Genomic DNA, 22,183 nt, shown 5'->3' with positions numbered 1-22,183 from the left:
GCTGATGACACAGGGCATCAGCGAGGACCTAAATAATGGGTGTATCTCATGGGGAATACAACTGTCATTTGAGGAGAAGGTTGAAGGTCATTAACTGCTTAGGAACATAATTTGAGAGCAAATGATTTAGCAAACATTTGACTGTGGGTCACCGCAGTCTTTTTGGAAACTGGAGTATAATCTGAATAATAGGCTAACATAAATTTAAATATAATTATAATTAAATATTATATGGAATATAGTTACTTATCCTTTCAACAAGGAAATCATTTTTATAATAAAAAAGGATGAGTCCTTTCTAGAATCCTTTTCGATTTGAGAGAGAGAGAGAGAGAGAGAGAGAGAGAGAGAGAGAGAGAGAGAGAGAGAGAGAGAGAGAGAGAGAGAGAGAGAGAGAGAGAGAGATGTTGGCCCATTGCCTTTTGAGTAAAGCCGTAGTAAATTCGCATCGTTCTCCAAAATTACCTCAGAATAAATTTAAGTGAAGAGAGGAGAATAGACGATGGACGCGCAGTCGGCTCCACGGCGCGATTGCCCTCGGTCGATGCGCAGGACTAGAATACAATAAGCATCACAAATAATTTAGTCAAATAAACGAGTGAAAAAATGTATAAACTACAACTCTAAATGCATAAAATCGGTAGTATTTTAAAATAGTAATAATGTAAAATATGTAACTAACTCGGGGATCGGCTTTGGTGGTTAATGATGGGAGGAACCAGGAAGCAGCAGCGACCTTAGGAAGAGTTATGGTTTTATACTTTTATCGAAAGCAATAGTTTGATCAAGACCAAATAACTGGCCGTCGCATCTCATCAAGCAGCTTCGACTTACCTGTAATGTTTAGGAATTACAAATTAAAAGTTCTTCCGGAAGCTAAAAACAGCAACAGGTGTCTGCTAGTAGCTGCTGGTGTACGGTTACCATGGAGATGCCGTGATCTCTCTTCTGATTGGCAGCTTGATCCTCTCGCACAGGGGGCTATGAGAGGGAGGACCAGTCAATTAAAGAGGCAATCAGCTGCCAATCAACTCACCGTCGATAGCCCAGCCCCCTGGCCGACTTCGGGGACCGTTGAAGTGAGTTTCCCCTTCTCTAGAAATATTGCTTTTAATAACGATTATGTTTTGCTCTGTAAGTTGTACAAATGTTTACCTTGCCAAACAGTCTGTTGATAGAGATTGATAATGTTAAACCAGAAAATGTAGACAAGCCCAGTAGGACTTTGATCGAAGCCACACAAACAGGTGTTGTTGATTAACAAATAAATAAATGGTAGGCTGCTAAGTTTGTCCTACTCAACTGTTACAAATGAAATCTAGGTAATTTTATAGATTCTGATGTGGATACTTTAAATATATCGGAAAAAATATGCAGACAACAAAAATGTATGATTGAATGTGTTTTTATTTAATTACGACTGGAAACCAGACGGCATTACATTATATTTATCTCTACTGCCCTAAAATCCAGAATAAGGATTTGGCGATATTGTTATGTTCACAAAAAGTGCTCAAATATCGAGATGCAAGATTTATATATAACTACTTACATTCAAGATAAAAACCTTCATTATCAAAATCATCCGCACATACAATCTCAATTCAGTAGATTCAGTATCCCAACACAGTATAACATTTACCATTTGTAGTGTCCTTGTTTAAGTTTTTTTACATATTCAGAATTGGAAATAAATGAATAATTTAACATTTGGTACCCGATTGCTTGAACAACAGCAACATAAATCAGGTATTAATAGGAAAAGCAAAACATAATAAATACTAAGTCACAGTTGGGATTTGTAGGTGCATAATATAATACAAAAACATGTATATAATCAGACCATAAGACCATATATACAAGAAAGTACGGTATGTGTGACGCAAAAGGGACAGACCAAGAGGGGAAATCTGGACTCCAGCACAAAACAAGGTATTTACACACTCAGTGTATACAGTGAATTCCAGTGTGACAGTCTTTATCTTTGAGCGACATGTATTTTAGTAGAATGCCTTGAATGTATAACCACATCAATGTTAGCTGTACATGCTTATATATTATACTTGTAGGAAGATATATTTGTATGTTAATTAAATCTTGCTCCAACGGTTGTCATCACAAATAAAACCATAGAGGGGAAAGGCAAACATGGCACAAATGGACATAGTTACACAAATTGTTTGTCTACGTTAAATAAAGTTAACAAAAACGACCCAAGCTCACACCACTGGCCACCTTACTTCATGACCCGAATCCCAAAACTGACTTTTTTTGTTTAAATATAAAACCAGCAACAACAAGACATAGGGCAACATTTCAGAGAGGTTTTACTTGCTGAACTATTTAATCCAGGCAAAGTTTGCGACTACGAAGAACAAAGATAGACTTTTCAACATTAGTGACAATATTTCAACTGTGATCAACAACAAATCGTTAGTGCATCCTTTTTCAGCCTAGTTATGGAATAAATGACGGAGGGATTCGATTAGCAGAGCACCTTTGAACCGGCACTTACTTGGTGTGTCAAGCAAATGGTTTCTGGCTGTGGCGGTGAATTAAAACGTTTCCCATGGTATATGGGAAAACACATCTTATTATCAACGCCTTTGCCTATTTTAAATGTGTACTTCAAGGAACCATCTCCATGTTTTCTGGACAGCATTAGATGAATTAACAAACAAAACAAAACAAAAAAATCACATAAAACTAAGAAAAATAATGATAAAATAAGTTTACAGTAACATTATTCTAGTTGCAAGGATGGACATCAGTCTAATCTATTTGAGCCACCATGCCAATAAAAAGTGATTTGCGTCATCTTAACCTTGTTATTAGATGCAAAACAAAAATACCGTTAACTGGTACACTGAAAAAAAATTAAACCAACCAACAAACGTTTTGATTCAGCCCCCTAGCAACAAAAACAACAGCAACAACCGAAAAAGCCAATTCTTGGTGGTGGTGCCATCAGTTTCTTTAAATAACTGGCTTCAGTAGAATGGAGAACTAATCCTGTAAGGAGTGGCCAATAGTAAGCCACACAGCAATAGTTTCATACAAGAGTCTTACGTTACTGTACAATACTAGTAACAGCAGTTGTAACAGAGGGTGTAACTTAAGCCATGCAGCTGCAGGTGTGTGTGTGTGTGTGTGTGTGTGTGTGTGTGTGTGTGTGTGTGTGTGTGTGTGTGTGTGTGTGTGTGTGTGTCATTAAATCATTTTTTATTGTTTGTTTGTTCGTAGCAGCTTTCACCAGAGCAGCAACTCAAGGGAATTCATCGTAAGGTTACTTTTAAAGAATTGCACATTTCAGTTAATCCTTGCCGTGTAATGCATGTTGGTTTCTCCTTCCTGTTGCAGGATGCTTAAGATAGGCATGCACATCCTGTCCCTCTAACCTCTTCCTGTCAGTCGTCCAATCAGACATCATCAAAGATCCGACTGCGAGAGGAGGACATGGACAGGTACCTTCCCCCGGCGGGCCTGGAAAGAGAGAAAGAGAGAAAGGAGAGAAGGTAAATACAAAGTCAATGTCTCTCTCATATCATCCGGAGAGAGAGAGAGAGAGAGGAAAGAAGGTACAGACAATCAATGTCTCTCTTTAATCATCAGACGGTGATGGTGATCACAAACTGGGACAACGATCATGATGATGATTGTGATTTTCAACACACGTTCCAAGCTGAAAGTCCTTGCAGGTAGCCTGCTGTCAGACTCCGTTTTGCTTAAACACAGACGGGATTCCCTATGGTGCGTTGTGTGCAGTGCCCAGCCGTGTCTCTGGTGGCTGCCCCTTTGAGGTGTGAATGATTAATGCGGAACATGATGGCTTCATGACACAACCGTGATTATAGGTCAACCGCGGAAATCACGCATTTCGGTACGACACTATTGTCTCCTAATTGGTTACCTTGAACAATCCATTGTTCACAATTGGTCACCTTGGTTAAAAAGCGTCGGCTTAAGGACTAGTAATAGTACTATTCATACTGATATGGTATAGATGTTGTGTACCTGGTGGAGTTGGCATCCAGTGGGTCGTCTGTGAGCGTATCAGCGTTGAAGTCTAGTGGCTCTGCGTCCTGAAGGAGCTCCACGCTGTCCCTCCCCGACCGACTGCCTGCCCGCGAGTATTTGGCCTCTGTCGCAAAAGAAACCGCACAAATACCAAATGACCTTTTACAACCAATGGGAAAACACCTTCTTTTTTTTTTAATACTCTGACACATGATTGCAAACAATACTTGAGAAGTGCGAGGGCAAAGTGACATTAAAACTATTGTGAAGTTTTATATCAAATCAAAGTTAGGGAACTATCTCTGCTCTTTTTAGGATCTTGGAAGTCCAATATACAGAAACAAGTGGATGTACTTCAATTTTTACAAAAGCAAATAGCCTAGGATAAGGGGGTATTATCTTATAATAACATAGCAGTATATTTATCCCAGATTTTAAAGGATGTTACAGCAGCAAAATTGAAAGAAAAAAAAGCAGTACAAGATGTACCCCTTTGAGAAGGTCTCTGGGTTTAAGGGATGTACTAATAAAAGTGAAATCGGACACGTCTTTGCCATCTGTACTTGGGCAGTGAAGCGGGGCCCCTAGCAGGAGGTGGGACGGCTGGGCTTACGTCTGTTAGTGGGGACAGGAGCGGCCGTGTCCGAGTAGCTGGTCTCCTTCATCTCCGAGTTTGTACTTCTGTTGCGGGCTGAGTAGTCGTCCCTCTGGTTGCCGTAGCGCTCCTTCCACTCCTGGCAAGACACGGTAGCATGAGCTTTTTTTTTTGTTGTTGCTTTTTCAAGCAATATTTTGCATCCATATCTGCCTCTCTTAACTATGATAATAATGTTTGGAACAAACATAATACTCACTCTTCGTCTGTTCTCTCCATCCTCCGTCCTTTGTCGTTTTCTTTTTTCTGTCCAAAAGATTGCAATAACCAGTAAGAAAGTGCAACGGCAAGCACATACATTCTTTTTAATGTTTTTGAAACACATGCGTTGACTTGTGGCGCCTTGCCTCGTCGGATCAGCTCCTTGCCCTCGTCAATGAGATCAGAGGTCAACTCGTTGTCTCCCATGAACTGCTGGAAGCCCATCAGGTTGAGGCAGCGCGTGCCGAGGCTGAGGAACAGGGCGCAGTGTGTGAACACTTGGAAAACAAAGCAAAGGGAACCAAGTGTTTCCAGTACATCCGTCGGAAGGGTGGACCTCACCTGAAGTACGTGGCGATGCAGAGGATGACTATCAGCATGGGGTAGTAGATGTAGAAGCCGTTGGCGATGAAAGACAGCACCTTCATAGAGCCCATGATCTGGAGAGCAAAGCAAAACCAGTTAGTTAGGTTGTTTTGGATGTGGAACATCAAAAAAACGGATATGAAAGGCTTAAATAAATGGACAGTAAACAATATGCATAGTCAGAATCAATGTGTTCAGTGGGAGTTACGGATGTGTAGGCCGTCTGCAACTTCTGCTGCTGGGAGATGGCCTTGTCCATGTGGATCAGACCCAGGAAGTTCAGGCAGAGGGGCGGAGTCAGCCGGCAGAACAACCTGTACGGGAGGCCATGGTGTCAGACCACGGGACGAGGAACGTTACGTGTGGACGATACGTCCCGTCTGGACACTCACATGCCACTGAACTGCAGGCTGTAGGCATCCGTCTGGTGGTGCGAGGCGAAGTAGTAGTAGTTGAACACTCGGATGCGGAACACGGTGGAGTAGACACACGTGCACAGGAAGAAGATGGTGAGGAAGCACGCCATCTGGTGGACAGGTAGAACAATTCAAGCATTTGTAATTAATGATTTAAATGAATAAGTTCATCGATATAATAGCAACAGACTTGATTTATAGTAGGTTCAATTCACCGAACTGGCACAGTAATGAATAAATGGATGATCTTTAGTCCACAGAAACCATTCTTGTGATTCAGTCTTACTAATTATAAGGATTACAGAACCAAATACCCAAGTTACCTGGCTGTTTCAGACTGTTTTGGGTTACCAGGTAATGTGAGTCAAGCAGCAACACCAATCTAATCAAATTGTAGCAAATGGAGACAGTGAAAGCCTAAACAGAGGGGACCAGCCGAGACAGGGCGCTTCATTTACCGGTTAGGTTAGTTCAGGAAGGACCAGAATGCTCCAGAATGACCGGACTAAAGACATCGGGGATATCAAACCCAGAGCCGTGGCTGGGAGTCCCCAGTCCCTGCAGTAAGGGGACGCTCCAGTGTGTTGGGTTAGGGTCAGGGTTGGGAGAGGCGTGTCCGGGGGACGTACCTCGATGTACAGGTAGTTGTAGTCCCTCTCGGCCAGCTGGATGAAGAAGGCGAACAGCGAGAGGACGGGCCGCGTGCTGAAGAAGGTGCACTCGGACCACACCACCGACACGGAGAACAGGGTCAGGACCACTGACAGCAGCCGGTAAAACCACTGCTTCAGCAGACACTCCCAGTACCACTCTGGGACAGACGGACACACGGACACGGGTTAGAAACACCAGGTGGCCAGTGGTGTGGGGGGGGTTTGGTTTGAATGGAAAGATTTCTTCTTTTTGAGGCCTCGATCCAACTGAAGTTTTGACAAAGAATTTACTTGTTTAGAAAAAAGGAATTAATGTGTGAAATAATGCATCCTCTTAATTGACTGCCTTTTAACAGAAGCGCTTGCAACCAAAGCGACACTACAAGTAAGTTGTAAGGTTGAAATAGTATAAAGAGTGCCGGCACAGAGACGTACAAAGTATAGATTAACTCCTGGACGGACACCCCTCCTTGTGATGTCACGAATGGCTATATTTTGAAATGGCTCGGAATGGCTAACCACCGACACACCTGGTGGTCAAATATGGGCTCTGTACTGTGAATAAACCAAAACATTACACTTTTGTGATTCTTTCGTTTTTTTCTAAAAAACTGCATCATGTCACGGGTGCTCTCTGCTTCCGATTGGCCGACTGATCACGGTGGGCGTGTACCACTGCGTCATGTCACAGGTTGCTCTCTGCCTCGATTGGCCGACTGACCTACGGTCGGCGTGTACAAGTATCGGCTGACCCAACCGGGGGGCTTGGTGGAGGGGAAGCTGTGGGAGAACTGGTGGGCCGAGCTGCTCTCGTTGCGGGCCACGTCCTCCAGGTGGATGGCCTGCTGCAGCAGCATCTGCCACTGGACCCGCGTCCGGTTGTGTCTCTGCACCGCGTAGATGACCTGGGAGGGACGAACACACGGAGAGACACACACACAGGCAGGCAGGCAGGCAGGCAGGCAGGCAGACAGACAGACAGACAGACAGACAGACAGACAGACGGACAGACAAAAGAATTAGGATTCTATGCAACGATGAAGAAGATGAGAGACGATGGATATAAGATAGATATAAAGATATCTATCTTAGAATCTTGGATGATCATGTGTGTGCATGTTGGGGAAGGAGAATATAATACATATACAGGCTATGAATAGACTCACACAACCCTCCAGACTGCGACCATGTGTATGGTAATTATTTGAACAATAAAGTCAAACTCGCCAGTCACCAGCTGTACAAATATAGATTGAATCCTGGAGGTGTCAGCGGCAGCTGTTCTCTTGACGTCAGGTGCACATATCTACATCAAGCAACTGTTGAAGCGTTCAAATAATTTTAAGAACAATAAGACGGTATTCGGTGCTTGCAAACGTGTTTCTCCTGAATTTCTTTGCTGGTTCTCCAAGACTTTAAAGGTTGGAGGCACCGGGGCTCCTGGGTAAAACGATAGTCTGGAGGGTTGAACTTGTCACCACCACATGTACACTATGAACTGGTTCTCTTGTGTTTTGACCTCCAGGCGGCGTCCTCTCTGGTCCCCACCTGTTTGTGCAGCTTCACCAGGTTCTTCTCCGTGGGGTAGGTGTTCTGCTTGTCGTCAAAGTCCTCGTAGTCGTCCATGTTTCTGCCCATCTTCTCTTGGTAGACCACTGGACACTGTGAACCACATCACGTCAGTCCAGCTCCGCTTCACATGCACGCCGCTGAGAGTTACGGTCAAGGCACACTGGGTTGGCTAGACGCAGAGAGTACGTTTGAATGCACGCTTTGGGTTTATTTAAGGCTGATTTATCAGATTAAAGTTGTTCTCTGAGTGACAGGGCCGTAAACCGGCCACTCTGGAGATGGATCGAATGGGTCAGATTGATCTCAGGTCTTTCCAAGACTTTTCAGAATTTTCATGGAAACTGAAGCTGATCTTAATCTGATAAGGAGCGCTTTATTAGTGTGCGTGTAAAATTGGGCTGATATTGTCCAAGTTTTTAGAATACTCACTTTTCTTAGAATGGTATCGATGTACTTCCTGAGTTGGTGGTTGTACTTGATTGTTTCGCTGACTTTTCGCACTTCCTGTAGCAATTACACAGAAATAAAGATTAACTTCCACAGGTTGTTTGTCATAGGGTAGGTCATAAGCAGGAGGCCTACAGGTATATCAGCAGTGTTTGGAATGAAATCACTGTTTAGTGATTGTTACTAACATCAAATACTTAGATATACATGTAGACTATGACCCTATCACCTATGACCTTAGGCTGTGACCCCAACACCTTAACTATCCCCCCGTCACGGGCTCCTCCCCCTGACCTCCATCACGTCCTCCAGGTTCTCCTCGGCGTCCGCCTTCTCCGTCATCAGCTTGGCCGCCTTGAAGTAGGTCTTGACCAGCAGGTGGCCGCGGCGCGACGCGTTCCAGTAGGAGCGCGGGATCTCCACCAGCCCGTAGCCTAGCAACAGCACCAGCAGGAAGAGCCCCCAGGTGTTGGCGGCCGTGATGCCGATGGTCTGCAGCTCGTACCTGGACCGGAATGGACGGGAGTGTGAGGTAGGAAAAACTGCTACACGGCATCCTGATGCATTGACTGGAAGGCAATTGGTGGCAACTCACCACAATTGATTTATATTTAAATTCAAGTGCGACAACCGAAAAAGATTTATTCCTCTTTTAATCCTGCAATGCAATATACATTTATTTTGATTATCTATTTGACTGTATGTTCAGTATGGACCAGTTGCTACTTGTATTTAAAGTTCTAACTATAAATATTAATATATTCTATTTATTTAAAATGATCCTATTATGTCATTTAAAAAGGGCCAACATTTTACTACCAGGCCTACGATTGATTAGCCATTAAAAAACTTTGACAAACGTATCCGTTAGTGACGTCACAAGTTGGCGTGTCCCCCCAGAGTTTTTAACCAAACACGCCTGTGTGTGTGTGTGTGTGTGTGTGTGTGTGTGTCTGTGTGCGTGTGCATGCGCATCTCTCACCAGGAGAGGTGCCACTCGGGGTGCACGGCCACGTAGATGAGCAGCGAGCCGAAGATGAGCAGGTAGGTGCCGTAGTAGATGGCGTTCTCGATGAGCGCCGTCTTCACCTTGCCCCCGATGGAGAAGCCGCCGGAGCGGGCGTACGACTGCATGAACGGCAGCAGCAGCCTGCAGGGGCGTTTCAAAATAAAAGTCCTGATTGGAGACAGGAAAGTCTAGTCTGGGGTTTTAACCCCAGTCGCAGCATCTGGTCTACCTGTAAGGCATGCTGGAGCAAGATGCCCCTAAACCCCATCTGCTCCTTAATGACATGTGTCTGAATCCCCGATGTTTCACTCTGTACAAAAATGTCTCCTTGTTGACTAAAAAGTAAATACATAGTGGCAATTTCTCAATGCTTTAACATATACTATTTACAATTACGCACTCATCCTAAGTGAGAGAAATGAAAGCATACATAGGAAAAGGGGGTAATACTATACTATTACTCGCGATAGTATTTCTACCATTATACTATGATACTACCACAGCACTGACCATGTGAGACACTGAGAGGTCCAGTACACCACCCTCCAGAACACAGGCATGACTCCGTCAGGGACGTAGCTCCAGGGCTGGTAGCACGGCTTGGGGACGCTGTGGGAGGAGTGCACGTGAACACCGGTTACAGTTGAGAGAGAGGGGTGCACGTGAACACCGGTTACAGTTGAGAGAGAGGAGTGCACGTGAACACCGGTAACAGTTGAGAGAGAGGAGTGCATGTGAACACCGGTTACAGTTGAGAGAGAGGAGTGCACGTGAACACCGGTTTCAGTTGAGAGAGAGGAGTGCACGTGAACACCGGTTACAGTTGAGAGAGAGGAGTGCACGTGAACACCGGTGGAATGAGAGATTTCTTCTCATTTCTCATGCTGTCAGTAAAGACAATTTCCACAAATATGGCAAAAACAAATTTTAAAATTGGATTGCCAATTCAAGCTTTAATAAGGGACACCAGCTTACCTTACAGTGGGCGGGCCCGTAGAGTTTGCCGTTGTCTGATTGGACGGAAGTGGGCCGACTGTTGCGATAGCTGCATGCTTCTCGTGGTCCAACTTACACTGTCTGTAGATAGTCTGTATCACACACACACACACACACACACACACACACACACACACACAGACACACACACACACACACAGAAGATTAGAGACGATTTATGTAAGATATCTATATATGGAGGATAATGATGCCACTAAAGCTGTGTGTGTGTGTGTGCGTGTGTGTGTGTGCGCTGACCGTGGTGACGTCCAGCGGCAGGATGAACACGATGAGGAAGCAGAGGTACCAGGCCAGCAGGGTGCCAAACAGCACCATGCGCTGCTGCTTCCGGAAGTCTCCGTAGCGGTGGAGCAGGAAGAGGGCCAGGAAGAACACCACCACGATCTCCAAGCCCAGCGCCGCCCCGCTCATCCTGACGCTGCTCAGGTCACCTGCAACACACACACGTGATGTGCATAAAGGACTTACAGCGGCTGTAGGCGAGATTCAAGAGCTTTACTTTCAGTGTCACTTCTTGATGTTTGTGGTCGGCTGTAAGTGTGTGAAATGTGCTGTGAAAATATCTGTTTTCTAGTTGACTGCGCCTGCCACTGTATGAGGCTACTTTTGATTATAGAATTCTCCCAGTTTATTTCTGACCAATCAGGGGTTATTTTCCTGATTGGTTTGGGGAATCCATTGTAGCTCCTTCTATTTTTACAACCTACGGCACCTTTAACCGTAGTAAAACAATCGGAATATGTGCAACACACGTACAAACATGACTAGATACCAATATAAAAACAATACAACACCAATACAATAGCATGTCATTATCAGAGCTTTATGGCACTATTGTTGTGAACAGTATTACCACTGCATTATTTATCTTAATTCTTTGTACCTGATGGAAGTATGTTTCCTTACCCTACGAGAGGTTTGTACTTTGTTAATGCATAATAATTAAAAAATTATTATTATTATAATTGTATAATAATACCAATGTATAATAATTATACATTGGTAGTAAAGGCGGGGCCTTAACCATACAGTGCTGGTCGAAACACTGATAGTAATAATAAGTAAGCATTCATATAGAGTGGCGAAGTCACGCCCCTTCCGGTAGAGCCCATGGGACCTATGAGATCGAAAAATATGAATGGGTTTCAATGGAGAGAAAGTAATTATTTTCTGGTCCCAGTCTTTATATGCCCTGGATTACACATATGTTGTTTGTGGATTTAAATGATAATTTTTCATGCCAAGAGTTTGACAGTTTATTGTGCAATTGTTCAATTAAAGGCTGTAGAGAAAACACAATGAGAAAGACTCCATGTCTCGTATGTGCCGTCACTCTCCCTGCGACTGGCGTGGACAAGACCGACAATCTCCCCATCGGCATAACAAACTCTCCACATATTAGACTTATAATGGTTTTCACCTCTTTCAATGCTTTTATCCTCCCCTTGGAAAAAACCTAACATTATCAAACTTCTTCATGAAAATGTTTAGTTTTCTTTGCATGAAAAATTATCATTTAAATCCACAAACAACATATGTGTAATCCAGGGCATATATAGACTGGGACCAAAAAATAATTACTTTCTCTCCATTGAAACCCATTCATATTTTTTCGATCACATAGGTCCCATGGGCTCTACCGGAAGGGGCGTGACTTCGCCACTCTATAGGCCTGAAAATAATAAACTTATTTCTGTCTAGTTACTATATCCATTATTAACAATTATACTACATGGAAAAAAAAAACTGCAGCCTACTAAAATAGGGCACTATCATATTAATAATGCAACTTCTGTTGATCAGAACAGTTAATAACAGTTTCCATTGGCTTTCGGAGTTTGGGTGGGAAATGGAATGTTGTGGAAAGAACAACACTTAAACAAGGAAAGAGAACAGGAAGCCACAGAATAAAGTTCAAGACCTTAAGAACTTAAACAAAGTAATACAAAAGCCCAGGTGTTCCGCAGACCAGCTCGGCTTTTGTTTTACCTTGTTACAGTTCTAAATAAAAGTCCTAAACTTTATTTTGCGGTTTCCTGATCTCTTTCCTTGTTAGAAATAGAGTGTTGTACTTTCCCCAACCAGAACAGATACCCTTAGTGGTTTTGTATCGCTGCGAACAAGGAAAAGAAAAAGAAAAAGAGAAAATTTCATCATCTGTCAAACTAGGTTGACAACCCTCCCTTAAGGGGGAATTAGCCGAAGATTAAGTACACATGATTCAATTGTGAGTCAGGGTAGAAATACAACAGAGGCAAGGAGTCTTGAAGCAAAGACAACAAGTATACGCTAATAACACAGATTTTAAGTGAACAGAAATAACAAACAATCATACGAATGTTGGATGAACTCAGTCATAAATATAATAGTATGGTGTTTAGCTGTATAATTTCTCAAAATCTGACATAGAGATCAACAAAAATATAGATACATTCAATAGACATTATTTGACAGTAAGGACACACGAATCGCGATGACCAAGTTATCCATACTGTCGACTGCCTTGCTGATAATCGTGACCTAGTCATATGCTCGTTCTCACACACACACACACACACACACACACACACACACACAGACACACACACACACACACGGTTGTCATTAACCCATTACCAGTGGTATGAATGCAACGTAGCAAGGAACTTGAATTTCCAGAAAAAAACGATTGGATCACGTGATTGAAGGCGTCACACTTTTCATCGCAACACCTGTTCAGGTACTCATCGGTTCTCCTCACATTAAACGCTGCTGTTATGTATGCACCACCTGGGATGTAGCACTCCATGTTCGGATGGCGGATTATTACAATATCATGTTACCATATAACGACACCAAAGGATAGAAGGAATCCTTGACATTATGAACAATGACAGCCATTGTGTGTATTGTTTGTATTGTATTATGATTATGAGCTGATGTGGCTTCTCTTTGAGGTAGCGAAAAGAACAGACCATACATTACGAAGCTGTGAATCAACACTGGACTGGATTATTGCCGGGGATATAATTAAATAAAACATGCTTTTTATTCAGTCATGGTTATTGCATGTTCCACGTCTTCAGTCTACGCCCTGATAACAACATAACAGCTAACGTTATAACTTAATACCAGGATAGAGGATTCACTGATAATGTGACTACGATCTCACCTTCAGTGGAAAGAGAAGTTGAATGTAACAATGGTGGACAGACAGGGTATATCCACTGGTTCTGTTACAGAATAACAACGCATGTAATTTCTGTGAAGCTATCGGTCACATCCTAGCTCCCAAAGCCAAGAAAAATGCAGGAAGCGTAATATGCACGACGCATGCGCGTCGAAGACGTATCGGGCTTTAAAGGAGACGCCGCAGATTTATTAGTTTACAAATTGTAGGGATATTCTTGGAGTATGTGGTCGAGTATAATTATGAAATTCAATGTACGCCATCCCTTCAAAGCCTTGACCTCCATTGGTGTTGAGACAATTTCTAAAGTCGAATTCTACTTTAATCAGTAGAGGCTGCTCTGTCGGGATAATTCTAAATTTAAAAGTTCAATTATGTATTTAATTATGTTGTTCCACACTAGTCCAACAGGAGCGATGACCCTCTTGGTTGTGTGCCTCTGTCTCCTCCTGAAGAGACTAAACTGCCCTCTGCTGGTGGTAGGATGAACAGCCGGGTAATGCTTTATCACATTCAGCAGTGAACCTACTGCTCCTCGTATGTTGTCGGGTCCATGACCTGAGGGCGGGGTCCGTGACTCAATCACGGTGAAAGATTCAGTTGTGGGCGATCACTGATGAGCTTAATGAGTGTGTGTGTGTGTGTGTGTGTGTGTGTGTGTGTGTGTGTGTGTGTGTGTGTGTGTGTGTGTGTATGTGTGTGTGTGTGTGTGTGTGTGTGCGTGTGTGTGTGTATACACTATTAGATTAATTCATTAAAGGGGTGATATTATGCCACCAGGTGTGCGTGTGATCAGCCAGCATGGCTTCATATGGACTGAGCGCCTGCTTCATATTTTCCCCAATAGCTTATGCGTTTCATTATTTCAATCTTCAAGCGTGGAGGATAGTCACTTCGACCCCAAATGATCGGAGACTATAATCATGGTGGAAAGATCCCTTTCCCTTAAACCAATTTAGAAAAAAAAAAAAATCTTCAATGTCTTCAATGTATTTGACAGTTGTTTACTTGTGTAGGCCTATCTTGGCATGTATTCTATAAAATTACATTGTAGCATGCACACTTTTTCTTTCCTACTCCTTAAATTAGTCTGTTAAATAATTTATCCAAGTGTGCTCCTCCCAACAGCAGATTCAAAAGAGACTTTAATGAGTATTTTAAATAGATTATTTAAAAATGTGCTGTATAAATTCCATTTATACGCCTACACTCAATATAAATAATAATTATTATTATTATTGTTATTCTGATTTTAAAAATGACGTGTCGCAAGACATAAAATAAAGAATAAAAAAAATATGTCTTCATGAATTCCATCTAATACTTATTTTATTTATTTATTAAACCTTTATTTACACTCGAAAGATCAATTGAGGGGTGACCCTCATTTGCAATGATGTCGATAGGCTAAGTGACTTGCACTGTCACTTAGCCTATATCAGATAACGGGAAATTGACGAAGGATCATGGACTTTGACTATTCCCAAATATAAACTATGAGCAAATACAACCTGACCGAACCCCTCTTACCTAATGGGACAACCTTCCCACCGCCTCCACATTTGATTAGGCCACTTTGGGTAAGGCTGTGTACACACCACTTTATTGCAAGACGACATAAAATATTCTCCCTACTCAGATATTTATCGGCCTGCCGAAAAACTTCCAGGATATGTCATAACTTTTTGGACAGAATGGACTCAACATGAATGACCTGAAGAAACACTTATGGCCACATGAAAAACTCCTATATGTTTGCTGATGCGATATGTAGCCTATTTGGCATTCATGCATTTTAGTTGGCCTAATGAAAAACTTGGATACTATTAAGTATGTTGCCCTAATGAACAATAACCTTTCATGTACCCTTTACATCTGTTAATGAAAACAAATTCACCAGTCATAATTTACATAATATGTATTTAATAAATACATGTCTATGGCTCCCCTAAAAGGGGTGGTCATTGTGATGTCACTTTGGGATGTTCAACCCTTATTTTATTGTGTGCATCGTTTACATATGCATTCAATACAATGCTCCAACAATGAAACCCAAACTATAAGTCCAAACATTTATGCCACCAGCTCAAAAGGATGGGATGAGGATTCATGATTTTCAGTTTAAAAAGGACTTAATGGTCTCAAAATAATGTTTGCTTGTCCCCTTGATGTTGCACAATGGTCATATTTATTATTTATCCACTTTACTAATATTAGCTTCCTGTAATACTGGAAGAATACCACATTTACTCTGGTAAACTATGTTGTAACTCATACCCAAACAATTTGCAGGTATACCGCTCAAGCTTACATTTTTGCTGTACCTATTTAAAGATTTAAAGTGGAAGTTAAAAAGATGACCTGGATTGCATCTGACTTAAGACCCATTGATAATTTTGTATTTATTTTAGATTTTGAAGGTATGCACTTTAGACCTTAAAAAATAAGTTTATCTTCAGTTATACTGCATAGGAATGAATGAATGAATTGCATTTTGCACATTTTACATGTGTTGATTTATGCACATTATACATTTGAATAATTATTAACATTCTTAGTTGTCATTCTTCAATTTAACTATGACAATATACTACTATTGACCAATTGTATATATTCTTAAACTATATAAAAAAAGAAACATTGTTTCAACATTCCAATGTGTTATTGGTTAATGGGTTATGTATGGTTTTGCACCAAGAAATTCAACAACTACTAACTGATGTAATAATGACATCGTGATGGAGCAGATCTTGGCGGTGTAGGCGTGTTTTGTTCAGTCCATCAATAATCATCCATTATTGCCATACGTATAAGTACGTATTAGGATTTATAATAGGGTTCCAAATATGGTTATTGGATTCTGCAAAATAAAGACAAGTGTCGTTGCAAACAGACTCTTTTTTTGAGTACTCTTATGCAAGGGCGTAGGAACCAGGGGGGACGGAGGGGACGTGTCCCCTCCAATATTGGAGACAGGCGCATCTGTCCCACCTAAAAATTATACCAGGGGGAGAAAGATATTTTGTTTTATTTTAAAAACGCACCACACGGTCTTGTCACCGCTTCTTATTCTAAAAAACTGGATGATTGAGCGTGCAATTAAAGAATTGAATTGATATTTATCAGTTCATTACTGCCATTCAAAATGTGTTTTCCTTTACATTTACAAATGTATCTTTATAGTAGAATAAAATATATTTGTGAATTTTTTCAGTGTAGTTAATTTATGACATATTTCTGTTCAAACCATTAACGGATCTTTAAGCTTTCCGATATGTGTCCCCCCCAATGTTAAACTCATTCCTACGCCCCTGCTCTTATGCAACTCTGATGAAACTACGTGTAGGTCTTGCCTTATTGGTTTGGTATAAATGCAATGCAACAGTTTAAAAACAAAACACTGATAACACGGTCTTTCTACAGCTGTAAGATCATTGAATCGATCACAATGGATATATTTTAAATTTCACTTAAACTTGGATCGGTTTTGCAATCAAGAAAATCAATCAGATCTATTACAGGCCTACTATAAAAGCACTGGTACATTGCTAGATTTAGTTATTCAGAATTGTGTGTTTTCTAATTGCCCTAACAAGTCATTTTTTTAATTTAAAGACGTTGTTTTATGCGGTACTGATGCAATCATCATCACACAAACTCAGCCAGGATTTCAAATGTATGGCCTGTTCCTGAGTTCACTCCGCTCTTAGCAGGGTGGGAGGGTCAACCTCGAGCACTCACTCCAGACTCACTGTGATTGGCTAAGGGTAGGTCTTCACGTGAACCACGCATGAGCTTTGCAACACCAGCGAAACAACCTGGCTGCAAGCAGAACTATCAACCATATGGTTTGCGCAACCGACCGGTGCGGTGAAGTCCGATATTGGAAATGAGCATTAACGCCAAAATAAGGTTCAAGAAATTTGCATCAATCCAAGAGTAGGATTGCAACTGCTGCAGGACTCTCCGACTTCTCAAATGTTTCAAACCCAGGGTTTTGGGTAAGTTTAAAATGACCGATTCGAGATGATCCATGTACTAGGCTAGCCTATTTAGTCGGGCCATTAAAAACGCAGGAACTGTTTTAATGTGATAATGTTACTAAATGTCTAATTCTGTAAAAGTTTTAATTCATCTTTATCTGTGATAAGGTAGATAACGCAGTGATCATAGGCACAGATCTTAGGCTAACGTTACTGGTTTGGTTGGAGTATGGCCAGATCACTGTGACAGTGACACGTTTGTTAAAATATGTAGCCTTTAGGGCTACTCAGCGTTATTTAAGATGGACACAATGCTGACCCTGCTTGTTTCATTTGATTTATTTAGGGCACTCAACTTTCCTGTTAAAGCCAAAATGCCGTTCGACCTGGTCCTTCCCCATTACCTGTCCAACGAGGAACTCGGTTACAGGAAGATCCCCAAGCCTTGCATCAATCCCACTTTAACATTTGCCCAATCAAGAGGGTTCGACCATATCGACTCAAACGATGTTTTGCACAACAACGACATGAACAAGAAGGAGAAAAAGACGAAAAAGTCAGTGTCTTTCGCGGACCACAGAGGTCTTTCGCTGACCCGGGTCAAGACATTCTCGGAGAGTAAAGACCCCATTGAGATCCCTATCAACATTCAGAAGCTGTTCAGCAACTCGGCCCACCTCTCGGCGGTGGAGGAGGAGGAGGAGGAGGACAAACTGGTGTTGGATTTCACGCAACCCTCCGCCGACTACATGCAGTTCCGCCGGCGGCTAGGGTGGTGCAACGTCTGCCTGGAGCACTGCATGCTCAAGGAGAAGACGCTGGCTGGGACCGTCCGAGTGAAAAACCTATCCCTGGAGAAATCTGTGACCGTGCGCATCACCTTTGACTCCTGGAAAACCTACACTAACGTGACGTGCGCGTACGTCATGAGCACGTATCCAGACACCGAGCACGACACGTTCTCGTTTGAGGTGCTATTGCCAGATGTTCTGGTGCCGCACGAGCGCATTGAGTTCGCTATATGTTATGAAGGGGGCGGCAGTGTGCATTGGGACAGCAACCAGGGGAATAACTACAAGGTGGTGTGGTCATCACAGAATGAACGCGGTCGACACCACCAGGGGAGGCGACGCTCGTCTCTTCTGGGGATCCACTTTGACACCTACGGAAGCCCCACGTGTTCCCACGGGCTCTTCCCGTATTGGCCCGGCTATAATGTGTACAAAAACATTGGGCCTTATTATTGAGCGTCTCCTGAAGTGGAATGATTGAATCACACGTTTTAATGTACATTGACACACACACACGCGCACACGCATTAGCTTATCAGCAGTGCCTGTGAAATAAATATTTTTTAAATAAATGAAATCCTTATTTAATAAATGAACCTTAAACAGAGGCTGCTATGTTAAAATGTGATTTTTCATAATTGTGGTTGTATCAAGTATTTGATTTGGCACTATTTCAATGCAAAGATGATTATTACTCTACTGGTCCAATGAATAATTTGAGCTGATAAATTGTGTAGTAGAGTGAACTTCTTGCCTGTTTGAGAAGTTTTACAACACATAAAAATGTAATGCATTTATTTTTGGCATTATTGTATGATGCCGATAAACCTTGCACAAGTGAAAGAAACTTCTGTTTCATTGTCAACATCTGTTTTCTGAAAAGTCTCCTGTGTTGTGGCTTTTGAATTTGTGTTATGGAGTTTGCAGTTGTGTTGTAGAGTTTGCATTTGTGTTGTGGCTTTTGCCTTTCTTTTATTCCGTTAATAATCTTGTGTTTTTCCAAGGCATTGTTGAAATGCATTTCGTTGAACACGTCTCGGACACACCATAGGTTCAGGCTGTCAGATGAGAAGTCAGAAGAACAACCAAGTCTTTGTTCCTGCTTATCCCAGCCGCTCATCAGCTCAGTCCAGGCCTCGGAAGTGAACAAGGAAAAAACTGGTGTTCGACCTCATGCCTCCCTCCTCGACTATCTGCTGTCCCGCGGGCGGGAGCACACCGCACGACCTGAGCATGCGGTGCTTTGGAGTTCAGTAGAAATCATAGCTATCTAGAAGCCTGAGAACAAGGGCTACATTTTAAATAATGATGGCCTAATGTTACTTTATGTATGTTAACTGCTGAAGAGTACAATAAACTTAATTATTATATTGTTTGGGTGATCCATTACTTTAATTTATATTGACGTGTTAGTTATGACTGTACTGCTGTCGAACACAGTGATTTAGAAAGGGTGAAATAAACTCACAGATGGGCCGGTTTGTTTGATACCGCAGGTAGACCTAAGAGAACCTGAAAGAAAGCAGTCATTAAGAAAGAAAAGGGCAGTTGGAAACTAGGAAGTCATTTAGACTATTTTGGGAAACTGATAACGATTTCACCAGGATTCCTTATCTGGTTTGTCATGGGCGGTAGTTGTTATAATAACATCACTCTGCAATGAGCCCTCTTAAATAGGCCTGGTGTGAGCCAGCCAGCGTTAAAGGGACTGCCTTTCTATACTTGTATTGATTTCTTGTCATTCCATATTGAGAGAAAGTAAAGGGGAGAATTCTGACAACAAGCTGTGAAGTCTGTTTTTCTGACATCTCATCTTACCAGACAACTCGTTTTTGCAATCGTCAAGACTCATTGAAACCTGATTGAATCTTGTTTAGCGGGTATTTGGTAGCCATTTAAAAAAATAGCTGCCATGGCCCCCAGGGTCCAAATTCATAGCGGCTCCATATCTTGAATGTTTCATTAAATCAAAACCAACATATGAACCAAATCTGATGCTTTCATCGTAAAATGGCCAAGTCTTATGGATCGTTCAGCCTAGCTGCCCCACCTTATTCCCCTCGGTTTCTGTGGTTGATGGAGCCTCTCTGATGCAGACTGGTGGGGCTGGGTTGGCACGTATCATGACATCATCTGCAGTGAAATATTGAACAGTAGCTGAGGCAGGGGAGTTGCGCCACGCCCAGTACGGGAGGCTGCCGCTAGGCAACCATAGCACCGAGTGTCAGAATGACCCTTTCTGAGAAGTGGGTTTTTAATGTTCCTTTCTATTAAAACACTATTTACCATTATTTGGTTCTCTTCTCTCTCATTTATACATAGGAGACGGATGCAAAGATATATCAGACATTTTCGAAAACCAAAGTCAAAGATTGTGCCGATACGTTTGCTTTTGCAGAATTTTTCTACTAGATATGCATTGTGTAAAATGCGTCATCCATTTTACTAACGGTTTTGAAGAGAGTGTTTTCGCCGAAATGGTATTGCTTGAACAGTAGGGCTGAATGGAAACACATATCTAAGTAAGTCACCTCGTTGCCATGTCTCGCACGGCCTTTTTTTTAACCAAATCCCAGAGTTCAGCTGGGGACTTAAACTTGCTATCCATTCACCATGGTAACAGAACAGCACTAGCTGCAACTGTAATATAATATGATAAGGCATGGATAACGGCTTGGCGGTTCTGTATCGAATGCAGTTTGACATCCTATTAGACATAAAATGGTTGTGATAGGGTTACTAGACATTCAACAAATCGTTTTACTGAGGCGCTACTAGTCTACACGGTTTTATATATGGGGTTGTTTATATTTTCGGGTCTTCTGTCCTTTTTCTTTGTTTTCCTAGGTCGAAGGTCATCAGCGATTCCTGCCAGATAAAATATGTCCCGTTCTCCACAGTCGATGATCGCTCTGTTGTGTCAGCACGAATCAACAGGCAAGGCTGGAACGTTTCCACTGCGAGTATCCAAACAGGGTACAAACAATCTATTCTTAGTTACTTGTGCACCTGCACAATCGCACAACTGGGTAGAGTAAATAATTAACGCAACTGGAACTACAAACTTGATGACACAGTATCACACAAAATGTCATTATTTTTTGATATAACTTTTATTGAGCTTTGCGATAACTAATTACAGGTTTATTTAAAAGGCGGCATATACAGGTGCACATAAAACAAATATTCAAAAATACCATCAGAAGATTGAGAGCGTGACTCCCATCCCCAGACGTGTTGTCAATGTACTGCGGGCACAGACATTGAACCACATTTTCCTCAGCATGACCACAAACATGTTTACTGAAGCTGTCCCCGTGTCCTCAGGGGCTACAGGACTCAAACACAGGGCTGCGTGCAGACGGCAACCTCTATACGTCTACCTTTGCACTGTTGGTGCCCTCACAAACTACGTGGCATCGTTTCAACCCTGGCTTGTTAGAGTTAAGTTGTTAAGTAAAGTTGTTATTGAGGAGGTTTTAAAGGCCTTCGTATGCACGCATTCAGAAGGCTTAAACGCATCATGCTCAGACCTGACCTCAAAAGGTCAAGGAATTACTCCCCAACGGCAACCCATTTACTATTGAGCAGACGTTGACAAGTGACAAGATAGTGATAGATAGGGGGGGGGGGGGGGGGGGGGGGGGGGTTTGAACCCCGAACATTCGGCAAGGAACATTCTAGCCACAAGAGTGTATTATGTTCCCTGACTTGTTCCAAAGGAGATAAGAGCTAAGGAACGTCCTGTAACACTGTCTCTGTGTGTCTGTACGGGATTCTGTGTGATAACATCATGTTTATAGCCTCTGATCTGATCCAGACAAGGTTTACGATTTGTCGGAGGTCAACATGGAAATCGATAAAGCTATGTTGAGGGTTTGAAATAT

The 22,183-nt window shown here is 42.2% G+C and overlaps 2 protein-coding genes across 2 annotated transcripts; one reads left to right on the top strand and one right to left on the bottom strand.

The window, feature by feature from the left end:
- Positions 1 to 1,401: 1,401 nt before the first annotated feature.
- Positions 1,402 to 13,640, bottom strand: lmbrd2b (LMBR1 domain containing 2b). The gene is made up of 18 exons (XM_079734887.1): positions 13,505 to 13,640; positions 10,591 to 10,784; positions 10,312 to 10,424; positions 9,847 to 9,945; positions 9,310 to 9,477; positions 8,622 to 8,832; positions 8,310 to 8,384; positions 7,857 to 7,970; positions 7,030 to 7,213; positions 6,285 to 6,466; positions 5,632 to 5,765; positions 5,448 to 5,553; positions 5,216 to 5,313; positions 5,020 to 5,123; positions 4,872 to 4,918; positions 4,631 to 4,751; positions 4,015 to 4,141; positions 1,402 to 3,483 (listed from the first exon to the last, which is right to left on the bottom strand). The coding sequence occupies exons 2-18, from the start codon at positions 10,762 to 10,764 to the stop codon at positions 3,420 to 3,422; spliced, it is 2,121 nt and encodes a 706-aa protein (XP_079591013.1). The 5' UTR covers positions 10,765 to 10,784; positions 13,505 to 13,640; the 3' UTR covers positions 1,402 to 3,419.
- Positions 13,641 to 17,470: 3,830 nt separating this feature from the next.
- Positions 17,471 to 18,752, top strand: ppp1r3b (protein phosphatase 1, regulatory subunit 3B; the record flags this gene model as incomplete). Its single annotated transcript, XM_079734554.1, has 2 exons — positions 17,471 to 17,523; positions 17,852 to 18,752. The coding sequence occupies exons 1-2, from the start codon at positions 17,501 to 17,503 to the stop codon at positions 18,750 to 18,752; spliced, it is 924 nt and encodes a 307-aa protein (XP_079590680.1). The 5' UTR covers positions 17,471 to 17,500.
- Positions 18,753 to 22,183: the final 3,431 nt, after the last annotated feature.

Source organism: Pollachius pollachius (assembly GCF_949987615.1).
Source record: "Pollachius pollachius genome assembly, chromosome: 4".
NCBI classification, from domain to species: Eukaryota; Metazoa; Chordata; class Actinopteri; order Gadiformes; family Gadidae; genus Pollachius; species Pollachius pollachius.
The sequence above is the reverse complement of the archived record's forward strand: the minus strand, read 5'-3'. Positions and strand labels throughout refer to the sequence as shown.

Excerpts from the sequence above, each read along its gene's own strand:
- lmbrd2b (XM_079734887.1), bottom strand. The coding sequence starts at position 10,764 with ATGAGCGGGGCGGCGCTGGGCTTGGAGATCGTGGTGGTGTTCTTCCTG. Across the intron at positions 9,946-10,311 it reads ACGGGCCCGCCCACTGTAAG|CGTCCCCAAGCCGTGCTACC; the intron begins GTAAGCTGGTGT and ends CTCCTCCCACAG. Across the intron at positions 4,142-4,630 it reads TCCTGTCCCCACTAACAGAC|AGGCCAAATACTCGCGGGCA; the intron begins GTAAGCCCAGCC and ends CTTTTGCGACAG.